This window comes from Marmota marmota, unplaced genomic scaffold, assembly GCF_001458135.2.
Source record: "Marmota marmota marmota unplaced genomic scaffold, marMar, whole genome shotgun sequence".
NCBI lineage: Eukaryota > Metazoa > Chordata > Mammalia > Rodentia > Sciuridae > Marmota > Marmota marmota.
In genome coordinates, this window is record NW_026000185.1 from 14380041 (window position 1) to 14399232 (window position 19192).

Here is a 19192-nt window from a genome sequence, read left to right on the forward strand (position 1 = left end):
GGGGTTGTGGCTCAGTGGTACAGCGCTCACCTAGCACATGCAGGGTGCTGGGTTTGATCCTCAGCACCACATAAAAACAAAATAAAGGTATTTAGTCCAACTACAACTAAAAGCAAAATATTTTTTAAAAACCTAAAAATTTAGGAGGTTTCATGCAAAAATCCAAATTCCTAGTTTCTCCTGGAAAAGAAAAATAAAATGAGAGAGAGAGAGATCTGATAATTCTTGCTTGGCAACAGTAGGCTGTAGGTACCTGCTGCCTTTGCAGTCGCAAGAGTTCATGTTTAGCCTGCTCTCTGGTTTACATTACCTTTCAAACTCCTGTAGACAACTGAAATGACGAACCTTGCTCTAGTATTCATTGTTTTCTATTTGCCATTGGTCAATATGTATATATTCCCTTTCTTCCCAAGACCTTGTTTGAGGAGGTTTTTGGGGCCAAGTATTATCTTACTACCATTGGTGCTCCACTAGTACTTCTGACAGCTAAATATGCTACCTATTCCTGTGGCTGGGCTTCTCTAGGAGACCCTCTAGTGAACTCCTCCAGAAGTTCCTATAGTATAAGATATACCTGGCACTCATCAGGCTGGTGTTTACCTTGAGGTTATCTGGCAGCTCCGCCCTGCCAGCATACCCGGGGTTCATGGTGATGAAGACAGCACAAGTTGGGTTCAGAGAGAGCTCAGTGCCTTCAAAGACGAATACCTTCAGCTTCCGGATAATGGCTTGTTGAATGCTGAGAATCTGCTGGGCCACCACAGACAGCACTTCTACCTGTGGTGGGAATGTGGGCTCTGCCAGGGTCCCCCTCAGGAAGGAACCCAATATCATGAGAACCAAATCTTCATGTTTGAAATTAGGAAATTAGAAGTATGGTTTGGGGTTTTGTCAAAGAAAAAGTGTGTGTGTCTGTGTGTGTATACACATGCATGCATGTGTGTGTGCCTGGGTGTGTAAATACTTTGTATAGTATTTTATCTTTGTTTCAACACTTAGGATTGTACTTGGTCCATAGGAGGTACTCACTGTTTCTGGGTCCAAACTATGCTTACATTTCCTGATCTCCATTCTTTGCCCAAATATAGTTAATCACCCACTCTTTTATGTCGTTTGAACCACTACTATAAATTTCTATCAGACTCTGGCTCATTTAATTTTTATTCCACTTACTGAACTGTATCAGCCTACAGGGCAAGATTATTTCTTATTCATCTTTGTATCATGAACACATACAGAGTTGCTAACATATAGTGCCTGCTAAATACATTTTTGAATGAGTCAGTGAATGAATGCATATGGTAGCAAGGTACAGATATGTATGTAAGATATGTATTCTGCCTCCTTGTGGATGCTTTATAGACCTACTCTACACCAGCCACAGAGGAAACATAAGGTCCTGTCACTAAGGAGCTGAAAGCCCACAAACAGGATACTCTATGCCCAACCTCTTTGTTCTTTAGCGTAGAAGCAGAATTACCTCAATCCTGTTGAATTCATCGAAACAGGACCATGCTCCAGCCTGGGCCAGCCCCTTGAAGAACTTCCCCATGGCTTTGTAATCCAAACCATCTGAGCAGTTGAAGACCACACACTAGAAAGAAGGAGGGTGTGGGCACTGTTAAGGATGGACTCCATCATCTCTGCACTACCTAGCACCCTGAAACAGGAGTGGGGTCCTCTCTTCTTATTCCACTCTCTTCTTATTCCCTGTTCTTCCTGTTATACTAAATCATCTTGAACTTCATGTTCATTTCCCTGGACAGGGTCCAAGAGGGGAGGGAAGAGCAGGTGGAGATAAATGGAATTTTCTCACCTGCTTGGCCAAAGCTTTAGCCAGATCTTTGGTGGTTTCTGTCTTGCCTGTTCCTGCTGGACCCTCTGGGGCTCCCCCAAGGTTCAGCTTCAGAGCACCCATCAGTGTCCTAAGGAGAAGAAAACAAGAATGTGGTGCCTGAGTCCTGAGACCCAGGAAAGAAACTGACTTTTTGTTTATTTTGATTTATGCAAAGTTTAAAAATTTCCCCCTGATTATACAACCAATATATCATCATCATAAAAAATTCTCTGTATTTTAAACTAAGAGCCTGGTGCATGGGTGGCAACCATAAACATTTATTTGAATGAATAAATGAATATATACATAAATGATTCCAAAAAAAGGTAAAAAAAATCTTAAAAACTTCACTTTCAAAGATCACTAGTGCTAATGGAATGGTGAAAGCAAATACATTTCTCCTACTGAACTTTGAACTCTTAAGTTCAGGAGTTGTATTTTGATTTATTTCTATATCCTCAGCAAGAGAATACAGTGCCTGGCATGTGGCAAGTGCAAGATGAATGTTAGAAATGAATGATGTGCTAACTTGTTTGGCCTTTGGTATGAGTCTTTACAATTTCAGTTAACACACTACCTTGTAATCTTCTGCATAGGCCTCCCCCACCCCCAGTTAGGGTTAGGGTTCCTGGCTATTATGCATGGAGCACAGGAAAGTTCAAGAAATAGTTGTTCACGAGGGCTGTAGCTAATAATAGTGTACTGCATTCAGAATTTTGCTAAATGGTAGATTAAAGACGTTCTTGCTACCCAGGGTAAAATAGGTAACTGGGAGATGACGGATGTGTTAATTCGTTCCACTGTAGAAATCATTATGATATCATGTTGAATGTCTTTAATATACACACTAAAATTTATTTTAAAAAGAGATAGTTGTTGAATAGAATAATGAGTAGAATAAATGAATTAATGAATTAAAAAGTCACAGAATATAAGAAACAAGTGATTGAAGATTTTGAAAGGAGAAAATCCTCTCAAGTATTATTTTTACAATCTAAAAAATTTCACTCTAAAGGAAAAATACAAGAGCAAATAAAATCTGAACATCACAACATTGATACATTTACAAAATATAAGTTTCTAATGTTAGGAATTCCACAGAAAGTAACGAAGTGCTTAGCTGAGCACTAAATGACTGTATCTCCTCAGCAGACTGGCTGGCAGAGCTTAGGGATGACTTGTCTGGTCCTTGGCCTGGCTCCTTGTCAATCTCTTGGCCACAGGATCTCCAGGCACCCTCTTGATTCTTGCCACTGCAGATCTTTCTACTCAGATACCATGTCCTTTTTACAGCGGTGCATCAATGTTCTGCTTACTGGTTCTAAGGTATTCATTTCACCAGGACCCATACTAGTTTCTCATTTCTAGCCCAAAGACCTAGTTTCCATAACCATATGTGGGACTATGGTGACTGAGAGAAACGTTCTAAAATGTAAGAATCTGAAATGTAGATGGTAACAAATCTAAGACATCCCTGGCCTCTTCCCCAGACTCTTTTCTCTCTGGATTCCCCTGTTCACCCCTCCAATCTGGCAGCCCTAGAAGGTACCTGTAACAGCGGTCCGTGAGGGGTGTAATCACCAGCCGGGGGGAGTTTCCCAGGTACTCGTAGCCATACAAGGCTTCCGTGGTTATCATCTGCACATGCACATCGTTTTCCTCCCAGTAGTAGCGCAGCTGTGAGATCCACTGGAAATCGTTCAGATCAGAGATTCCATCCTTAGCTAACTTGGCCACCACGTCACGAGCTTTTGGGATCCAGATGCAGAAGCACGTGAGAAGCCCTCAGAATTCGCCCATCTCCAAGGCTTCCTCAGTTAGAAGAAGCTGTTATCAAGGCCACCCCTCCCAACAGTGTCAGGTTTTATCCCCCCCTTCCTTCCTTCCACCTGCAGGCAGCAATAGCTTTCAGAAGACAGTCTTGGCCTTCTCCCGAGGAGCGGGCAGAGGGGCCTGCTGCATCGTCTTCTCTCACAGAGTAGAACTATTAAATGTGCATACTCTGAAATCAGACTGCCTGGTTTCAAATTCTGGTTCCATCATGAACTAGCTGTGTGATTTTGGAGCAATTACTGAACCTCTCTGTCCCTTAGCTGCATAATCTATAAAATGGGGGATAACATAGTATCTATCTTATATGGTTATTATGAGAACTAAATGAATATGTATGTGTGTAATATACAGACATATAATGTAACATAGACATGGAATGTACATATATATTATACAGAGAGAGAAAGGGACATAGAAAAAGGGAGATAGATAGATAGATAGACAGATAGATAGATAACTGTATTCAGCATATAAAAATATCATCTAAGTATTTACTGTTATTTATTCCCAAGTTCTTGAAGGAGTGAATCAGAGGGCTTTGCAATATGTATGACCCCCTTCTGTAGCAGGTCTCTAGGATATCCTAAGAAAATGTGATCAACTTGACCCGAGATAGTTACCCTGGGAAGGTGTCCCATGAACCCAGGATTAGAGGTATTCTTCCCCCCTGGGGTTTGAGAAACAAGCTAAGAGATACATTTCCACCTTTTCTCCTTTCTCTCATATAATTGTGAAACTAATGTAATTTTTTCACAGTGAGAGGAGCCCTGAAGTTACAGAGTGATATGGTTTCATGAAAATCATTAATTATCTTTCAGGCAGCTCACAGGGTGAGGGATACCAAGATCTCTAAGCTAGTATAGCCAGCTAGAAATAAGGATCTGAGAATTGTAATTTGGTGCTACTAGGAATTGCTATACCACTGAGCCCCCTCTACCACACCCCCAGACCTTGAGAAAGGGTTTTACTAAATTGCTGAGGCTGGCCTCAAACGTGTAATCCTCCTGCCTCAGCCTTCCAATTCTCTGGGATTACAGTTGCACACCATCCCCCAGCTTCTCAGAAACATAACTTTGCAAAGGTAAGCTTCTGCAAGTCTGCTGCCTCTCTGAGAGAGGTCCTCTTAATTACAGTAAAAGACCAAAGCCCTGCAGAGATGAGTCCTTGAAGATTACACCAGAAGCTCTTCCTTTCTTCCCAAAGAACTAAATTCCCTGTTGGGTTCTTGCGAGAACCCATGGGGTGCTGGCAGGAGTAGGGTTCTGCATGAGCATTTCAAGAGGAAAGTAAATCTCAAGGGGTTGTTGGAGTTGCCCTTGCTATACTGTGTGTGTGTGTGGGGGGGGGGTACATGTGCATACATGCACACTTGTGCTTGTGAACCCAACCACTCTGGGCTACCCTGGGCAGTAACCACATCTGCATTTATTATCCCTACCAGCAGGAAGTGAGACCGGGAGGGGAGCACATTCCCCCTCCTCCCTTTCTAATTTTATGCTAGTCTATCTGGATGAAATCAGACTGAAATGAGCATCAGCCCCGAGGGAATGACATGCCAGTAGGAAGCTGAGTTTGTGAGCAAGAGAGCCACTGTTCCCAGGCAACCAGCCTGGTCCAGCCCTGGTTTCCTTGGTGATGATGGAGTGAGGGTGTGAGGGTGGTTTGTTTTATATAAAGACCCCAGTACTTTCTCCTCCTCCTCCTCCTCCTCCTCCTCCTCCTCCTCCTCCTCCTCCTCCTCCTCCTCCTCCTCCTTTTCTTCTTCTATTTTTTTTTTTAAGGGAGAGCTGAAAGGCATCATCCTCACCACTCCCTCGCTGCATCACTGCCCATTTCCAGTCCCTGGGGTTTAGAATCAGATGAGGAGTCTCCAATAAGGACTCTGCCTCTTAGCAAGTTATTTACCTCGCTGAGCATCAAGTTCTTTATCCGTGAAACATATGTGGGAATGAGATAACACAAGCACTTAGCACAAAGCTTGGTACCTGCTGAGTATTCAAAAATATTAGCCGTGGCTGCTTTGAATCAGTCACCAAGTTAGAGTATCTCAGAAATGTCTTTGGCCATCACAGTCTATGTAAGAGCCCTGCTTGGAGGGTCCCTGGAAATAGGATTGGGGACGGGAAATGATAGAGACATACAGAGCCCTCTGGAATTGGCTTTTCTGTACTTACCCCTTATCTTACTCTCAGTTAGAGAAGCCTCTCCATCATAGAGAAGGAAAACCTGAATCATTCCATTCAGGAGGACTGAGTGGCAAGACTGACTGCCAAAAATGGACAATGAGGAATGCCAGGGAAATTCTTGCTTACCGTGGACATCGATGACAGTGAGGGCCCCGAGAGTGAGTCGAGCTCCACTGCTCAGTTTCCCTCGCACCAGTTGGACAATCTGTGCAATCTGGTCATTGCTCTTTTTCAGAAAATCCTGGCAGGAGCCACAGGAAGCAATTGGTTACAGTGGATTCTCCCCCCAGCAATGCCCATCTCAGGGACTGACATCATCCAAGCCAGACTCCTGTATGTCAGCTCTCAAATCCCCAGCCATTAACCTCCAAATGAATTTTAAATGCATTAGGCTACTAAAAGAGGCTAGATTTGGAAGACTACATACTGCCTCATCTTATTTTTATGGTATTATAGAAGAGGCAAAGCAATAGAGGCAGAAAACAGGTGTCTGCAGAATCTTGGAGAAAGGGTTGACCACCTAGGATGTGAGGGAATTTTGGGTGGAGTGGAACTGTTCTTCATCACTGGGTCATGATGGGCATAGAACCCTGGCCTCTGTGATGCTGTGGCACAAATTGTTTTTTCTTTCTTTCTTTTTTTTTTTTTTTTGTAGTTGTAGATGGACAGAATGCCTTTATTTTATTTGTTTATTTTATGTGGTACTGAGGTTCAAACCCAGTGCCTCACGAAGGATAGGCAAGTGCTCTGCTACTGAGCTACAGGCCCCAGCCCCACAAATTGTTTTTTTTTTTTTTAAACTAATTCTGTAGTATTCATTTATTTATTTATTTTTATGTGCTGCTGAGGATTGAACCCAGGGCCTCACACGTGCTGGGCAAGCACTCTAACGCTGAGCCACAACTCCAGCCACCCCCCGATCCAAAATTGTTTTTGTTTAAAAAAACACATGGCAACTCTAATTATTTGTTTTTCAAATCCTAGTTGATGCACTGCAAGCTTCATGGCAGGCTCACTTACCGGGAGGGTATTTTCAACCAGGGCTTCGGAAACCTCCTTGGTCCAAAAGATGGAGGAGACACAGATAACTACCTGGCCAGGCCACTGTAAGACCCAGGAGTTACGAGGGACCTGGGAAGGGGTAGGGGGTCGTTGTAGGGTCAGTTCATCATGTGTAGTTTAAAGTGACTTTCTAAAAACATGCCCAACCACCTCACTCTGACAATGAAAACAAAATCCTCTCCCTCCCTTAGATACTACAAAGCTTGACATCTCTGGAATTATTGATTTATGCCTTCCTCCCCGAAGCTTATGGAAAAGAAAAAATAAAAACAACAACAATTTCATCAACTTTGCATTTTTTTCTCACACAAAATCAACAATTTTTATATGGTTATAATCAAGGAGATGTTCTCAGAATACTTATAACTACTCTTTTTAATGGCTATGTAATATTGCAGTGCTATATCAGTTTTTTATGCATTTTTAAATTTTAAAGCCAAGGCCCCCTTCTCCCACTTTTTCTCTTTAACGACAGATCAGAAGTGGGTAACTAATAACCTGGGGACCAAATCTGGCCATGCTCATCTTTGTAAATAAAGTTTTATTGGAACACAGCAATGCTCATCATTTACACATTGTCTATGCTGCCGTTGTGCTACAAGGGCAAAGTTAAATAGTTGGGAGGTGGGTGGGGAAGTGTCCCACTGAAATGAACATGCTTTACCATCTGGCCTTTCACACAAAAAGTGAGTCAAGTTTTGCTATAGATTTGCTTGCATGAAATAATTTCATATTGATAGCTATTTCTTCTTAATTTTTGATTTAGAATCAACCATAAGAAAACAGATTTGCCTTCCGTTCACAATGCAGAGACTGCTGTGAGGGATGGGAGGGGTTCCTGAATAATACTTTAGGGTGAAGGTGTTAATTGAATGTTTTACTTGATGCAAGGGGTCCTGGGAAAAGGGATGGGAACCTGGAAATAAGAAAAGACACTTAAAGTAGAAAGGACAGTAGCAGAGGCTGGCTAAAGAGTTGTCTTGACAGGTTATTCCCTCATAAGCTTTGTATCATGCTTGTTCCCCTCAAAGCTTTGGGAGCTTAATGAGTTATTAAGTTACATTTGTCCAGGACAAATGTAATGCAAATGAATGATTAATTGGAAGAGCGTCTAAACAGACTTCCTGCCATCAATTCCACGTGACAGAAAAGACTGGCTCTGAGTGTTCCAGTTAACCCTCTGTCTGATCTGCTTCTAACAACAAATGTTTCTCCATAAATATGTTCATCATTGCAGATGTACAGGTAAAGGCCAGAGCGGCACAAAGGGGTGGGGTTTGGTAGAACACAGAAGGCCAATGGAACAGATCCATTCAACCTTCTCCCTAGAGCTTCCATTAAGGTACCAACACCCTGCACGTGTGCCACGACAGTTGCCCACCTTGGCATATGCTTCAATCCCTTGTCTGATAACTTCCCGCAAGCTGGCCAGCATCATCTGCTCCACCTGCTGGAGCCACTTTTCCACCATGCCCTGTGCGCCAAGACAGACAGAAGGAGGTGATGACAATCAGTCAAAGCCCAGGAGGGATATGGGATGAACCCAGCTCTCTCTCTGGGTAGGGCTGTAGGGAGGCCAAAGGCTGGATAACTCTTCAAGCCAGTAGTCTTTAACTATTTGCTTTACATTTATTTATAGTGTTTTAGGAAGTGTATGCCTCCTGTAGGGGCAATAGATTTTTTAACACATATTTCTTTCATGTCATTTTCTGAAACATAACTTCTTAGGAGGCAAATGAAATATTCACATTTCAGTTAATAAAGTAGCTCCTGATCATTGGATCAGTTCTAATTTATGCATTATTCCAAAGGTTCCCAAACTTTGCTGTGTATTGGGATCATCTGGAGATCTTTATAAAATACAGATCTCTCTCTCACCTCCAGTATTTCTGATTTTATTGGTACGAAATGAAACTCAGATATTTGGATTTCATTTAAAGCTGCACAAGAAATTCAAGTGTGCAGCAAATTGCTCAATCTTAGCATTTCAAGTAACTATGGCTATTGACTTCAGGCACCTGTAAACTAGCTAGTGGGTGTCTGGGCTGGTGATGTGATCCCTGATTGTGGCAGTTTATATGTGTAGGTGGCAAAAACAGTCAACAAAGGGAGGCCAAGAGTGCTTGTCTATTTCCACTTAACAGTGCTGCCTTGTTCAACAGAAATAGATGTAATTTACATTTTTACTCATTATAAAAGGAAATATGTATGAAAACCCTAGTAAATTGACATCAGATCTGTGATGTACAGTCGACCTATAAGCAAATGCTCCAGGAAGCTCTTCATCTGACTGGATCATTTTAAATTAGGTTCTTTATGAGGAAATTTAAACAGTGTCTATTATTTGGATCTGATTCCTACTACTGCCTCCACATCAAGTTAGTATAAAATCCTTCCACAGGTTTAGTATGTGGTATGGCTTACAATATCAACCCCGTTTTAGAGATGAGAAAACTGAGACTCATAAAGACTACATAACTCCTCCCAAACACTCAATCTTCTTACGTTAAGGAATCCAAATGTTCTATACCCAGAACTAGAATCCAAAAGTGAAACCAATATGTTCTCTCTCCGGTTTGCTCTATTATGGAGAAAAGAACCAGAAATGGATAAGGGGAGTTACTTTGGCTTTAGCTGGGTAGATTTTCTGTATGAATGGAACAGTTTCCTTCTCTGAGCTGATCATGCCCGTGATTTCCAGACTGTCTGTAAACTCCAGCCTGGCAATGCCTTCAAAGCACTTCTTCAAGTGAGGCTGCACTCGGAGGGGGTCCTTTGTCTCAGACAGAATTTCCAGCAGCTCATCATTTGACAGAAAGAAGAACCTATTTAAAAGCAAAGGAAAATGGTAACTGAGACCTCTTCTGGAAAATTCTATTTCCAATAAAGTGATACTCCATAGCAGACCCAAGTGAATACCAGCCATGACCTCTGCCCCTCGTCTTCCCTCTTTCCTTTATTTTTTCATATATTTTATTGGTACATTATAATTATACATAATAGTGGGATTGTGTGTGTGTGTGTTGCTGGGGATTAAACCCAGGGCCTTGTGCATGTGAGGCAAGCACTCTACCAACTGAGTTATATCCCCAACCCAATAGTGGGATTTGTAGTAAATGCTCATGATACAACAATATAATTTGGTCAGTTTTGTTCCTCCATCTTTCTGCTTTCCCTCCCTCCTTTCCTCCACCTCGTCCCTTTCCTTTTTTTTTTTTTTTAATTTTTTATTGTTGGCTGTTCAAAACATTACATAGTTCTTGATATATCATATTTCACACTTTGATTCAAGTGGGTTATGAGCTCCCATTTTTACCCCATATACTAATGTAATTCTGGTCCCTTTCCTTTACTGATCTCCCTCTTTCATTTTCATATTGAGATCCCCTGTCCCCTGCCCTTTTTCCTCTCTAACTTCCACACACAAGAGAAAGCATACAACCCTTAACTTTCCAAGCCTGGCTTGTTTCGCTTCATATAATGGTGGCAAGTTCCATCCATTTTCCTCAGGCTCTTCCCTAAGGCCCACTCCTCTGCACTATTTTCCATCTGGGGCATAGAAGGTGAAGACAGTTTTGACTCTGAGAGCAAGAGGAAGGAGGAAGGCTGGTTTACGTGAGTTTAACATGGTTGAAAGGAGCCTGGATGAAGCAGTGGTTCGAGACTTTGCTGGTACTTTAGAATCACATAAGGAGCTTCTGAAAAGGCCACTGCTAAGAGATATCTATAGAAGTTGATCAGGGGTAAAGTCTGGGGAAATGTATAGATTTTTAAATCCCAAGTGATTCTAATGTGTAATGTGCTTTCCTTCTCTCCAGGTATGCCAGAAAATACTATAGGTGTGAAGCAAGAAAGGGCACGTTAGTAATGAATCCATTTACATGCACAGTCTTCTACCATCTTTTAAATGAGAGACAATAAGACAACTTCATTTCTTGCTCAGGCCCTAAAAACAGCAACAACAAACCTTCGGAAAAATGTTCAAGGTACAAACCTCTACTGTGACTGCCAGGTTGAAAGTCCCATGGTGGAGGGACCCTGTGGACATTCAGTCTTCACTGAATGTGGCAGAAGACAATAATGGCCCCAGTGTTCACAGAACCAGCCCAGGTTTCAAGAGGTGGAGTCTGTATTCACATTTCTTGAACCTGGGCTGGTTCTGTGTCTTGTTTTGGACAACAGAATCCAGTGGAACATGAATCTGCACATTCCAAGTCTATAAATCAAGAGGCCCAGATGTTTCTGCTCTTGAAGTTCTTAGGAACTTTGTGACCATCACCATGTGAATAGACCCAGGCTAGCCTTTTGGAGGATGAAAGACTTTCTAGCCAATAGGAAGCCAACCAACAGACAAGTGGTTAAGGCAATAGATGGCCAACCAACTGCAGATACATGAATGTGCTCTGGTGAGGCCCCAGGAACCACGCAGCTGAGCCCAGCCCAATCTGCCAAACCATAGACTTATGAGCTAAATGAACGGTTGTTGTCATTTTTTTTTTAAGCTTCTAAGTTTTAAGTGATGAACAGGGTAGGTACGAAGAGTTCAATAATTATTTGTTGGCTGATTGACTAAATAATATGTAATAAGCATGTCAGTTTTTCCCATTCCCAAGTGAAATTCAAATGAGTGATATCTATGGACTTTTATAATCTCTATCTCTAGCATGACTAATAAAACCATTATTCAGCATTCTGGACTTTCAAGGTAAAATTATGTAACTATCAGTAACATTTTGAAAGTATTCACTGAGAGTGTTGTATTTTATTTATAAAAATGCATAAAAAATTATTGAGGAGGCTGAGGCAGGAGGACTGCAAGTTCAAAGCCAGCCTCAGCAAGAGAGGAGCTAAGCAACTTAGTGAGACCTTATCTCTAAATAAAATACAAAATAGGGCTGGGGATGTGGCTCAGTGGTTGAGTGCCCCTGAGTTAAATCCCTGGTACACCCACCAACCCCCCCAAAACATTGAGGTGTATATGTTTAACTTATGGAGACAATGTGGCCGGAGATGTTAAATTTCTAAGTATTATATCCAGCCTTTCTGGGTTTGGATTCCAGTCTGGCCATTTTCCAGTTTTGTATCTTTGGGCAAATTATTGTTTTCTCATATTTAAAATGTGGGTAATAATAATACTCCAAGTAATATTTTAGGGCCTGCGTATTATTCAGGTATTATTCATAGTTTTACCAGCAGTGACAGTAGTGGATACAGCTGACATCCCAAACCTTAAGGGTTCCTGAGTTTAATCTCTTCTCAGTTTTGTGCTTCCAAGACAGCATCCCACCAATGTTTGCTCTATACTTGGATTATTCAATAGAGAAGCCATTAGCCACAAGTAGCTATTTTACATTTAAAAAAAGAATATTAAATAAATAAAACTTCACTTTCTCAAGTGCACTAACCACATTTAAAAGTGCTCAATAGCCACATGGGGCTAATGACTACAATTTTGGACAGCACAGATACACAGCATTCCTATCGTTGCAGGAAGTTCTGTTGGATAACACTGCATTGAACATACCAAGAACATTTCTGGGTTACAAACAAAAAATAAACCACTTCTCTTTTTGGTGGAAAGATGGGAACTAACTTTGTCTTTGTATAAAGGAAACTTTTTGGTGGAAAGCTGGAACTAACTTTGTCTTCTGTAAAGGAACACTAGACTTTACTTTTTTAAAATGCATATTAGGATCAAATCTACATTCTAATCAGACCCAAAGACATGCAGTGACGATCCATGTGCAAACCACACCTGGATGGATTTTTTGGGGAGTGAGGATGGTCCCTTCTGGAGCCAGCCCTCTAAAGTCACTTTGACTTTTATGTAAACACTAATTTTTGTGGAAAAGAGAGTCAAATTTTTAGAAACTTACCTACCAGAAACTACAAATTTTGATGTAAAAAAATCAGTTGGCTTCTCTCAGGCACATCTAATTTACATACACCAGCTCATTGCACAGTGAATATATGAAGTCAGAGCACTATTATTATTCTATTCTGATTTTTTAGCTGAGAACCAAAGACTCAGATTTGCTGAAGGTCTTAAGACTACTAAGTGGAAAAGCTGGGACTCCAAAAGAGGTCTATTTAGCTCCAAAGATGAAGCTCTAATCCCCATTCGTATACCACTTTAACTGGGGGGAATGACAAGTCTTGCTGGTCAAAGTGTGGATTTGACCCCTCCCACCCCCGCCATGACCATTCAACCTCATTTTAGATAATGACCATGAAGACATGACTTACTCCTAGTAGCTGTATCTTGGGAAATGGAATAGATTGGTTAAAGGTAATCTCAGTATGAGAAATGTCATTCTACCTAAACATGGTTCTGGAGAATAACTCCAATTAAGAGAATACTGGATACCTGGGGAAAAATAGTCTCTTCTTCTCCAAGTAATCATTTAGACCTTTCTGGAGGTCCTCCAGTAGAATGTTGGCTTCTTGAAGCCTCTCAGTCATCCGTGGCTGGTCTGCTGCCATCAGAACCCTGGGATCTTTCACCTGGATTTTCACCAAAAAAAAAAAAAAAAAAAGGCAAGAATCATTGTGGGGTTCCTGAATTCTGAGATTGGTTGAGGAAATGAATGTGTGACTAGCCTGTCAACCAACTATGGCCCCTGCCCAGTTAACAGCTTTTTCATCTCCCTCCTAAATCCACAGGGGGTTAAATGTTCATTTAATCTTATTTCTCTGTTCATGGTTGACTGAGCAGGGATTGGGCACTTGAAACCAAGTGAATCAATTAATTTCTAATTTCCAGGGGTTTAGAATTCAGACCATGACACTTTATGCTTTGGGTGGTCCCTTGTATCAGGGAGCTTTGGATCTGTGTGAGGATCACCTCCTGCGGTGTGATTAAGTGTTCAAGCAAGCCAGACTGCCAAGAGAGACTGAAGCAGGCATGGAAAGAGAAATAGAGGTCAGAGGTAGGGGAAGGGTATTTCTGGATTTCTGAATTTCTGGGTTCTAGGTCCAACCTTTGGGAGCCTGTGCTGCAATTTCTGCCCTTGGGTCTCAGGAGACAATCACCTGGTCTTTTTGTTTGTGCTATGGAGTGGGTTTCTGTAACTAGCAAACTTCACTAATGTAAAATTGGTTCCATTGGCTGGGCCATATAAATTCCCACTTATTTCACTCCTGCAAACAGGGCAGGTACATTCCCTTGAGATACACTTTTTGTTAGTGCACCCCAGTTTGAGCACACTTAACTTAGAAAACGAACAAGGTATGACCTCTTAAGATATGTCCCAATTACCATGCACACTCAGTTGAACTGTCATCCTTTAAGGTTTTGTTATATTGTCACCTCTTTAGGGTCTCCTAGAGTTTCCAGGCAACTAAATCATTCTTCTGTATTCCAAACACTATTTGCATGTATATTATAGACCTTATTTATTTAAGCTTGTCTCCTCACAAGACAGTGAATTCTACAAAGGCAGAAATCATATCATTTTCAAGTATTTTCTGATTCTCTATATAATGCTTGAATAATCATAGGTAACCCATAAACTTTTGTGAAATGACAGTAACAATGTAGGCAATTTTTTGAATTCTAACAGGATTCTCAATATATAAAAATTCCATCAAATCATCATCATATAACAAAATCTTTTATCTCATTAGAAATGATAGTTATGTAATGCAAACTGCTAATTACCTCTATGGAGCACAAGGTTACTACTCTCTCTATATTTCCATGTTTGAATTTTTAGTAACTTAGAACAAAGACATAAAAATGTCAAATTTGCAAAAAAAACCCAATTTACTTAATAGTTTCAACGGACGTGTTAGTGAAATGTGTTGGGGGAAAACTTACCGCTTGGGCCATAAGCGTTTTCCAGTAACCATCCACGATGCCAAATTTTCGGCCCTCTTCTGGCATCTGGGCGATAATGTCCTCTGAACTGAAGATGGGTTCCAGGTACAGCCAAGTGGCTTGGCATTTCAACCAGGCATCCAAATTCTCCTGCACACGAACAAGCTTTTCTTCCCATTTCTGTGAATTTAACATTCCGCACCTGAATCAGTGACCTGCCACTCTGCACCACAGGCTCCATAACTGAACAAATGGACGGAATCATTCACTTATTTCCCTCACTTGCTTGTTTTAAGAAATACTTATTGAGTGTCCTTTATATTTTGGTCACTTTTCCAGGCAATGTGGATACAGCAATGAATGAAACACACCAGAGTTTCTGCCCTCATGGGAGCTCACATTAAGCATAGCTGCATGCTTACTCCATGATCTGTGATGGCCAGAGTGCTTTGTTCATGTCAATCCAATTTAATTCAACAGCCTGATGAGGAAGGTATTATTAAAAATCTCAATTTACAGATGCAGAAACTAAGACAACAATTTTGGGGGGCGGGTACTGGGGATTGAACTCAGGGGCCCTCAAACATCGAACCACATCCCTATTTTGTATTTTATTTAGAGGGTCTCATTGAGTTGTTTAGCGCCTTGCAGTTTCTTAGGCTGGCTTTGAACTTGCAATCCTCCTGCCTCAGCCTCCCGAACTGCTAGGATTATAGGCGTGAACCACCTAAGACAATGATTTGACTTGCACAAGGTCACATGACTAATAAGGGGCAGAGCCAGAATTTGAAACCAGGCAGTCTGGCTCCAGAGTCTGTACCCTTGGCCTATGCCACTTTTCTACAAAAAATGAACAAAGGAGGCCAACCCCCTACCCTCGTGTTCTTCATATTGTAGGTTAATACAGCCCATAAGATACTTTCCAAATATATTTTTATTTGGTGTATTTCAAAGCTCATCTTTTTCTTCTGGCAGACAACCACTCAACATGCCATATGGTTACTTGTATCATTATCACTTTCAGTTTTTCTTTTTCTTCCTTCCTTTTTTTTTTTGTTCCATTCAGGAGAAAGTAAGGTTATTTGTTAACTAAACTTGAAAAACTTCCCCTTCCTTGGAGAAACCCAGAGCCAATGGAATGTCAAAACACATGCAACCCCATTTCCTCTTACCCGGCACTCTGCTTCTATTGGCTTGATGAATGCAGAGCCACACATGGTCTGGGTCTTTATCACGTGGTCATCGAGGAGCAGTTGAATGTCATCAATTGCACACAGGATGCTTGTATCCTGCAAACACACACACACCCTGCCCTGTCAAAGTCATCAGACCCCCAAACCGTCCCTACCCCATTTTTAGAGTAGATATGGGGATTGAACTCAGGAGCACTCAACCACTGAGCCATATCCCAAGCCCTATTTTGTATTTTATTTAGAGACAGGGTCTCACTGAGTTGCTTAGCTCCTCTCTTTTGCTGAAGCTGGCTTTGAACTCATGATCCCCCTGCCTCAGTCTCTGGAGTTGCTGGGATTACCAGTGTGTGCCACTGCTCCCTGCTCCTACCCTATTTTTTAAAACTTTTTAATTTATTTTTTATTTATATATGACAGCGGAATGCATTATAATTCTTATTACACATATAGAGCACAATTTTTCATATCTCTGGTTAATGCTTATTCCTGAAGGCTCAGAATGGCACTCCAGTGGGACAGGCATCTGTGTCTGCAGGAGATGGGATTTCTATGTTCTTCCTCTAAAATGTCTATAAAGCCATTTGTTGTGCACCTGCTTTGCAGAAAACAAATACCGTCTGATCCCAGACTTGCAACTAGAGTCTCTTGGGGGAAGAAGACTTTTGTCCCCTTCCCCACATTCCTTCTTCTCTGTCCACTCACTTTCCTGCTTGTCCTCTCCCTCCTGTAGGATCAGCTGCTGGTCTAACTGGTTAGGCCTAGACTCATGCACAGGGCAACTCCAAGTAACTATTGTGGTCATGTAAACATATAATACAAATATTATTTTTATTACAATTTATATGTATTATTTTAAAAACATCTATGACATAAATAAACTCCTATGACATAAATGCTTATTAAGTGTTTAGAGCTAATTATTTCATAAACAAAATGTTTTGGGGTTTGTTTGTTTGTTTTTTGGTGCATGGTTACCATGGTAAAGGTATTTAGACCCCAAATTCCCCCTGAACCTCTGTGCTAGACATTTAATGGGTCATATTTTACTACTATGAAAGGCTCCTGTGCTTTAGAGGTAAATGGTAATTTTCCTCCTGAGACATTGTGACAAACTGATAGGGTCTGTCCCCTTTGGCGAGTCTGTTCCCATTTCTTTCAGTCCTACATCTGGGTGGCTAAAATGGGCCTAGGACATATTCTCTCATCTACCCTTCACCAGGAGCTCTGCACTGGGAGGCATGTCCAGCTATTAATAAAGCTATTAATAAACAGCTTTATTCCCATTTTGTTGTTGGTCCTGTAGATACAGCTACTTCAGTAAAAAACTGAACATGGGCCAGCAACAATGCAGCTTCTCCCAGGTTCCCTAGCTGAAGTTCACAGCCCAACAGCCTCTACAGCAGGATCTAAGCCAATCTGTCCATGGAGCACCAAGTTCCTGGGACCCACAGGGCCCTTGTCTTGCCAGAAGAGGCTCAGCGATGAACCATGTGTCTCCAGCTCTCCTCACTCCCACTGTCTCATTGATAGTTCTTATCCAAGTGTGAAATTGAAGCATCATGACTGTTAGAACAAAACTGGGGGAGAAGTCACAGGAGGATAAGATGCAGCTTAAAGGGGAAGGAAGATATAGGAGTAAGGTTCTGGTTCTCAATCTTCCTGGAATATTAGTGAAATCAGAGGTGCCTTAAAAGTTCAGATGCCCAAGCACTCTGAGGGTGGAGAAGACAGGAAGAATCAATGTGGGATTTTTAAAGCAGGAGTGATTCTGTTGTTTACCAGCACAGGCGACACTGCCAACAGTATGCAGCAAGTATCAGCCTGTTCCCAGCATGATTTACAGAGCCGTAGCCCTCCTTACCCAAGAGCAAGTCAGACCTGAGACAGCTGAGCAGATAGATTCTTTGGGTTTACGCACCTCCCCATGCACTGTACAAACTCAAATGTTATTTGCAAGTGCCAGAGAAAAAGAGAGAAATCTACATCCTTGCCATTCAAACTTCTGTGCATATATTTGAGAGTTTGTTAAAGCAACAGAACTTCAGGCCCCACCCCAGACCTCAGGAGTCAGAACCTGCAGTTTAACAAGATTGCTGGGTGATTCCTGCATATAGTAAGATTTGAGAAGTTCTAGGCATTGTCCACCACCAATAGGCTTCTGAGGACCCAGGGGAGCATTAGAAAGGTGTGCCAACTTGCGCCCTGCCTGGGAGATGCTAATTCAGGAGGCTTACTCGTTTCCTTTGCACTGAGCATGCCTATTGCACCAAATCAAAAGGCCTTTCTGATTTGAAAACACATCTCTCCAGTGGTGTCTGAAAGGAAGGATGAGTGTAGACAGGGGGAAACAATCGAGATGTAGGGATTATTCTTCCATGAGTTCTGTTGCAATTCTGAATGAGTAACCTCTGTAATCCACTCCATAATAAATGGTGCTGTTTTCAGGGGGTTGCAGTTTAATGGAGACTCACAGTGTCCCTGTATTTCACGAAGCTGAATGTCATGTTAATCCAGTCTAACTTCATTTTCTCCAAGTTCTTCTCCAGGGAATATTCCTTACTGGCAGCTGCACCAATGGGCTCTAGTCTAAAGAAAGAACACGCAACAGCAACGTCAACAGGAGGCAGCACAAGAAACATGTCAAAGGAAAAAGCTCTACTCAGTTTTTTTTTTGTTTGTTTTTTTTTATGGTCTTTTCTTTTTTTTTATTGGTTGTTCAAAACATTACAAAGCTCTTGACATATCATATTTCATACATTTGATTCAAGTGGGTTTTGAACTCCCAATTTTACCCCAAATACAGATTGCAGAATCACGTCGGTTACACATCTACATTTTTACATAATGCCCTATTAGTAACTGTTGTATTCTGCTACCTTTCCTATCCTCCTCTACTATCTCCCCTCCCCTCCCCTCCCATCTTCTCTCTCTACCCCATCTACTGTAATTCATTTCTCTCCTTGTTTATTTTCCCATTCCCCTCACAACCTCTTATATGTAATTTTGTATAACAATGAGGATCTCCCTCCATTACCATGCAATTTCCCTTTTCTCTCCCTTTCCCTCCCACCTCATGTATCTGTTTAATGTTAATCTTTTCTTCCTGCTCTTCCTCCCTGCTTTATTCTTACTTGCTCTCATTATATCAAAGAAGACATTTGGTATTTGTTTTTTAGGGATTGGCTAGCTTCACTAATCATAATCTGCTCTAGTGCCATCCATTTCCCTGCAAATTCCATGATTTTGTCATTTTTTAGTGCTG

At 41.4% G+C, this 19192-nt stretch overlaps 1 protein-coding gene across 5 annotated transcripts in view; it reads right to left on the reverse strand.

Moving 5' to 3' along the window:
* Dnah3 (dynein axonemal heavy chain 3) overlaps window positions 1-19192 on the reverse strand; it is a 166242-nt gene that overhangs the window by 96437 nt on the left and 50613 nt on the right. For 4 of the 5 annotated variants that reach the window (XR_007342671.1, XM_048789601.1, XM_048789599.1 and 1 more), the window contains exons 21-32: window positions 18402-18516; window positions 15910-16026; window positions 14738-14917; window positions 13286-13422; window positions 9542-9743; window positions 8300-8392; window positions 6877-6987; window positions 5983-6097; window positions 3387-3585; window positions 1817-1925; window positions 1481-1594; window positions 601-777 (exon numbers count right to left, since the gene is read on the reverse strand). Coding sequence is in view for 4 of the 5 variants with exons in the window: in XM_048789601.1 (XP_048645558.1) it covers window positions 601-777; window positions 1481-1594; window positions 1817-1925; window positions 3387-3585; window positions 5983-6097; window positions 6877-6987; window positions 8300-8392; window positions 9542-9743; window positions 13286-13422; window positions 14738-14917; window positions 15910-16026; window positions 18402-18516 (1669 nt within the window). In the remaining variant the exon portion in view is untranslated. The remainder of the gene's footprint in view (window positions 1-600; window positions 778-1480; window positions 1595-1816; window positions 1926-3386; window positions 3586-5982; window positions 6098-6876; window positions 6988-8299; window positions 8393-9541; window positions 9744-13285; window positions 13423-14737; window positions 14918-15909; window positions 16027-18401; window positions 18517-19192) is intronic. The other variant, XM_048789600.1, reaches the window with a different exon arrangement.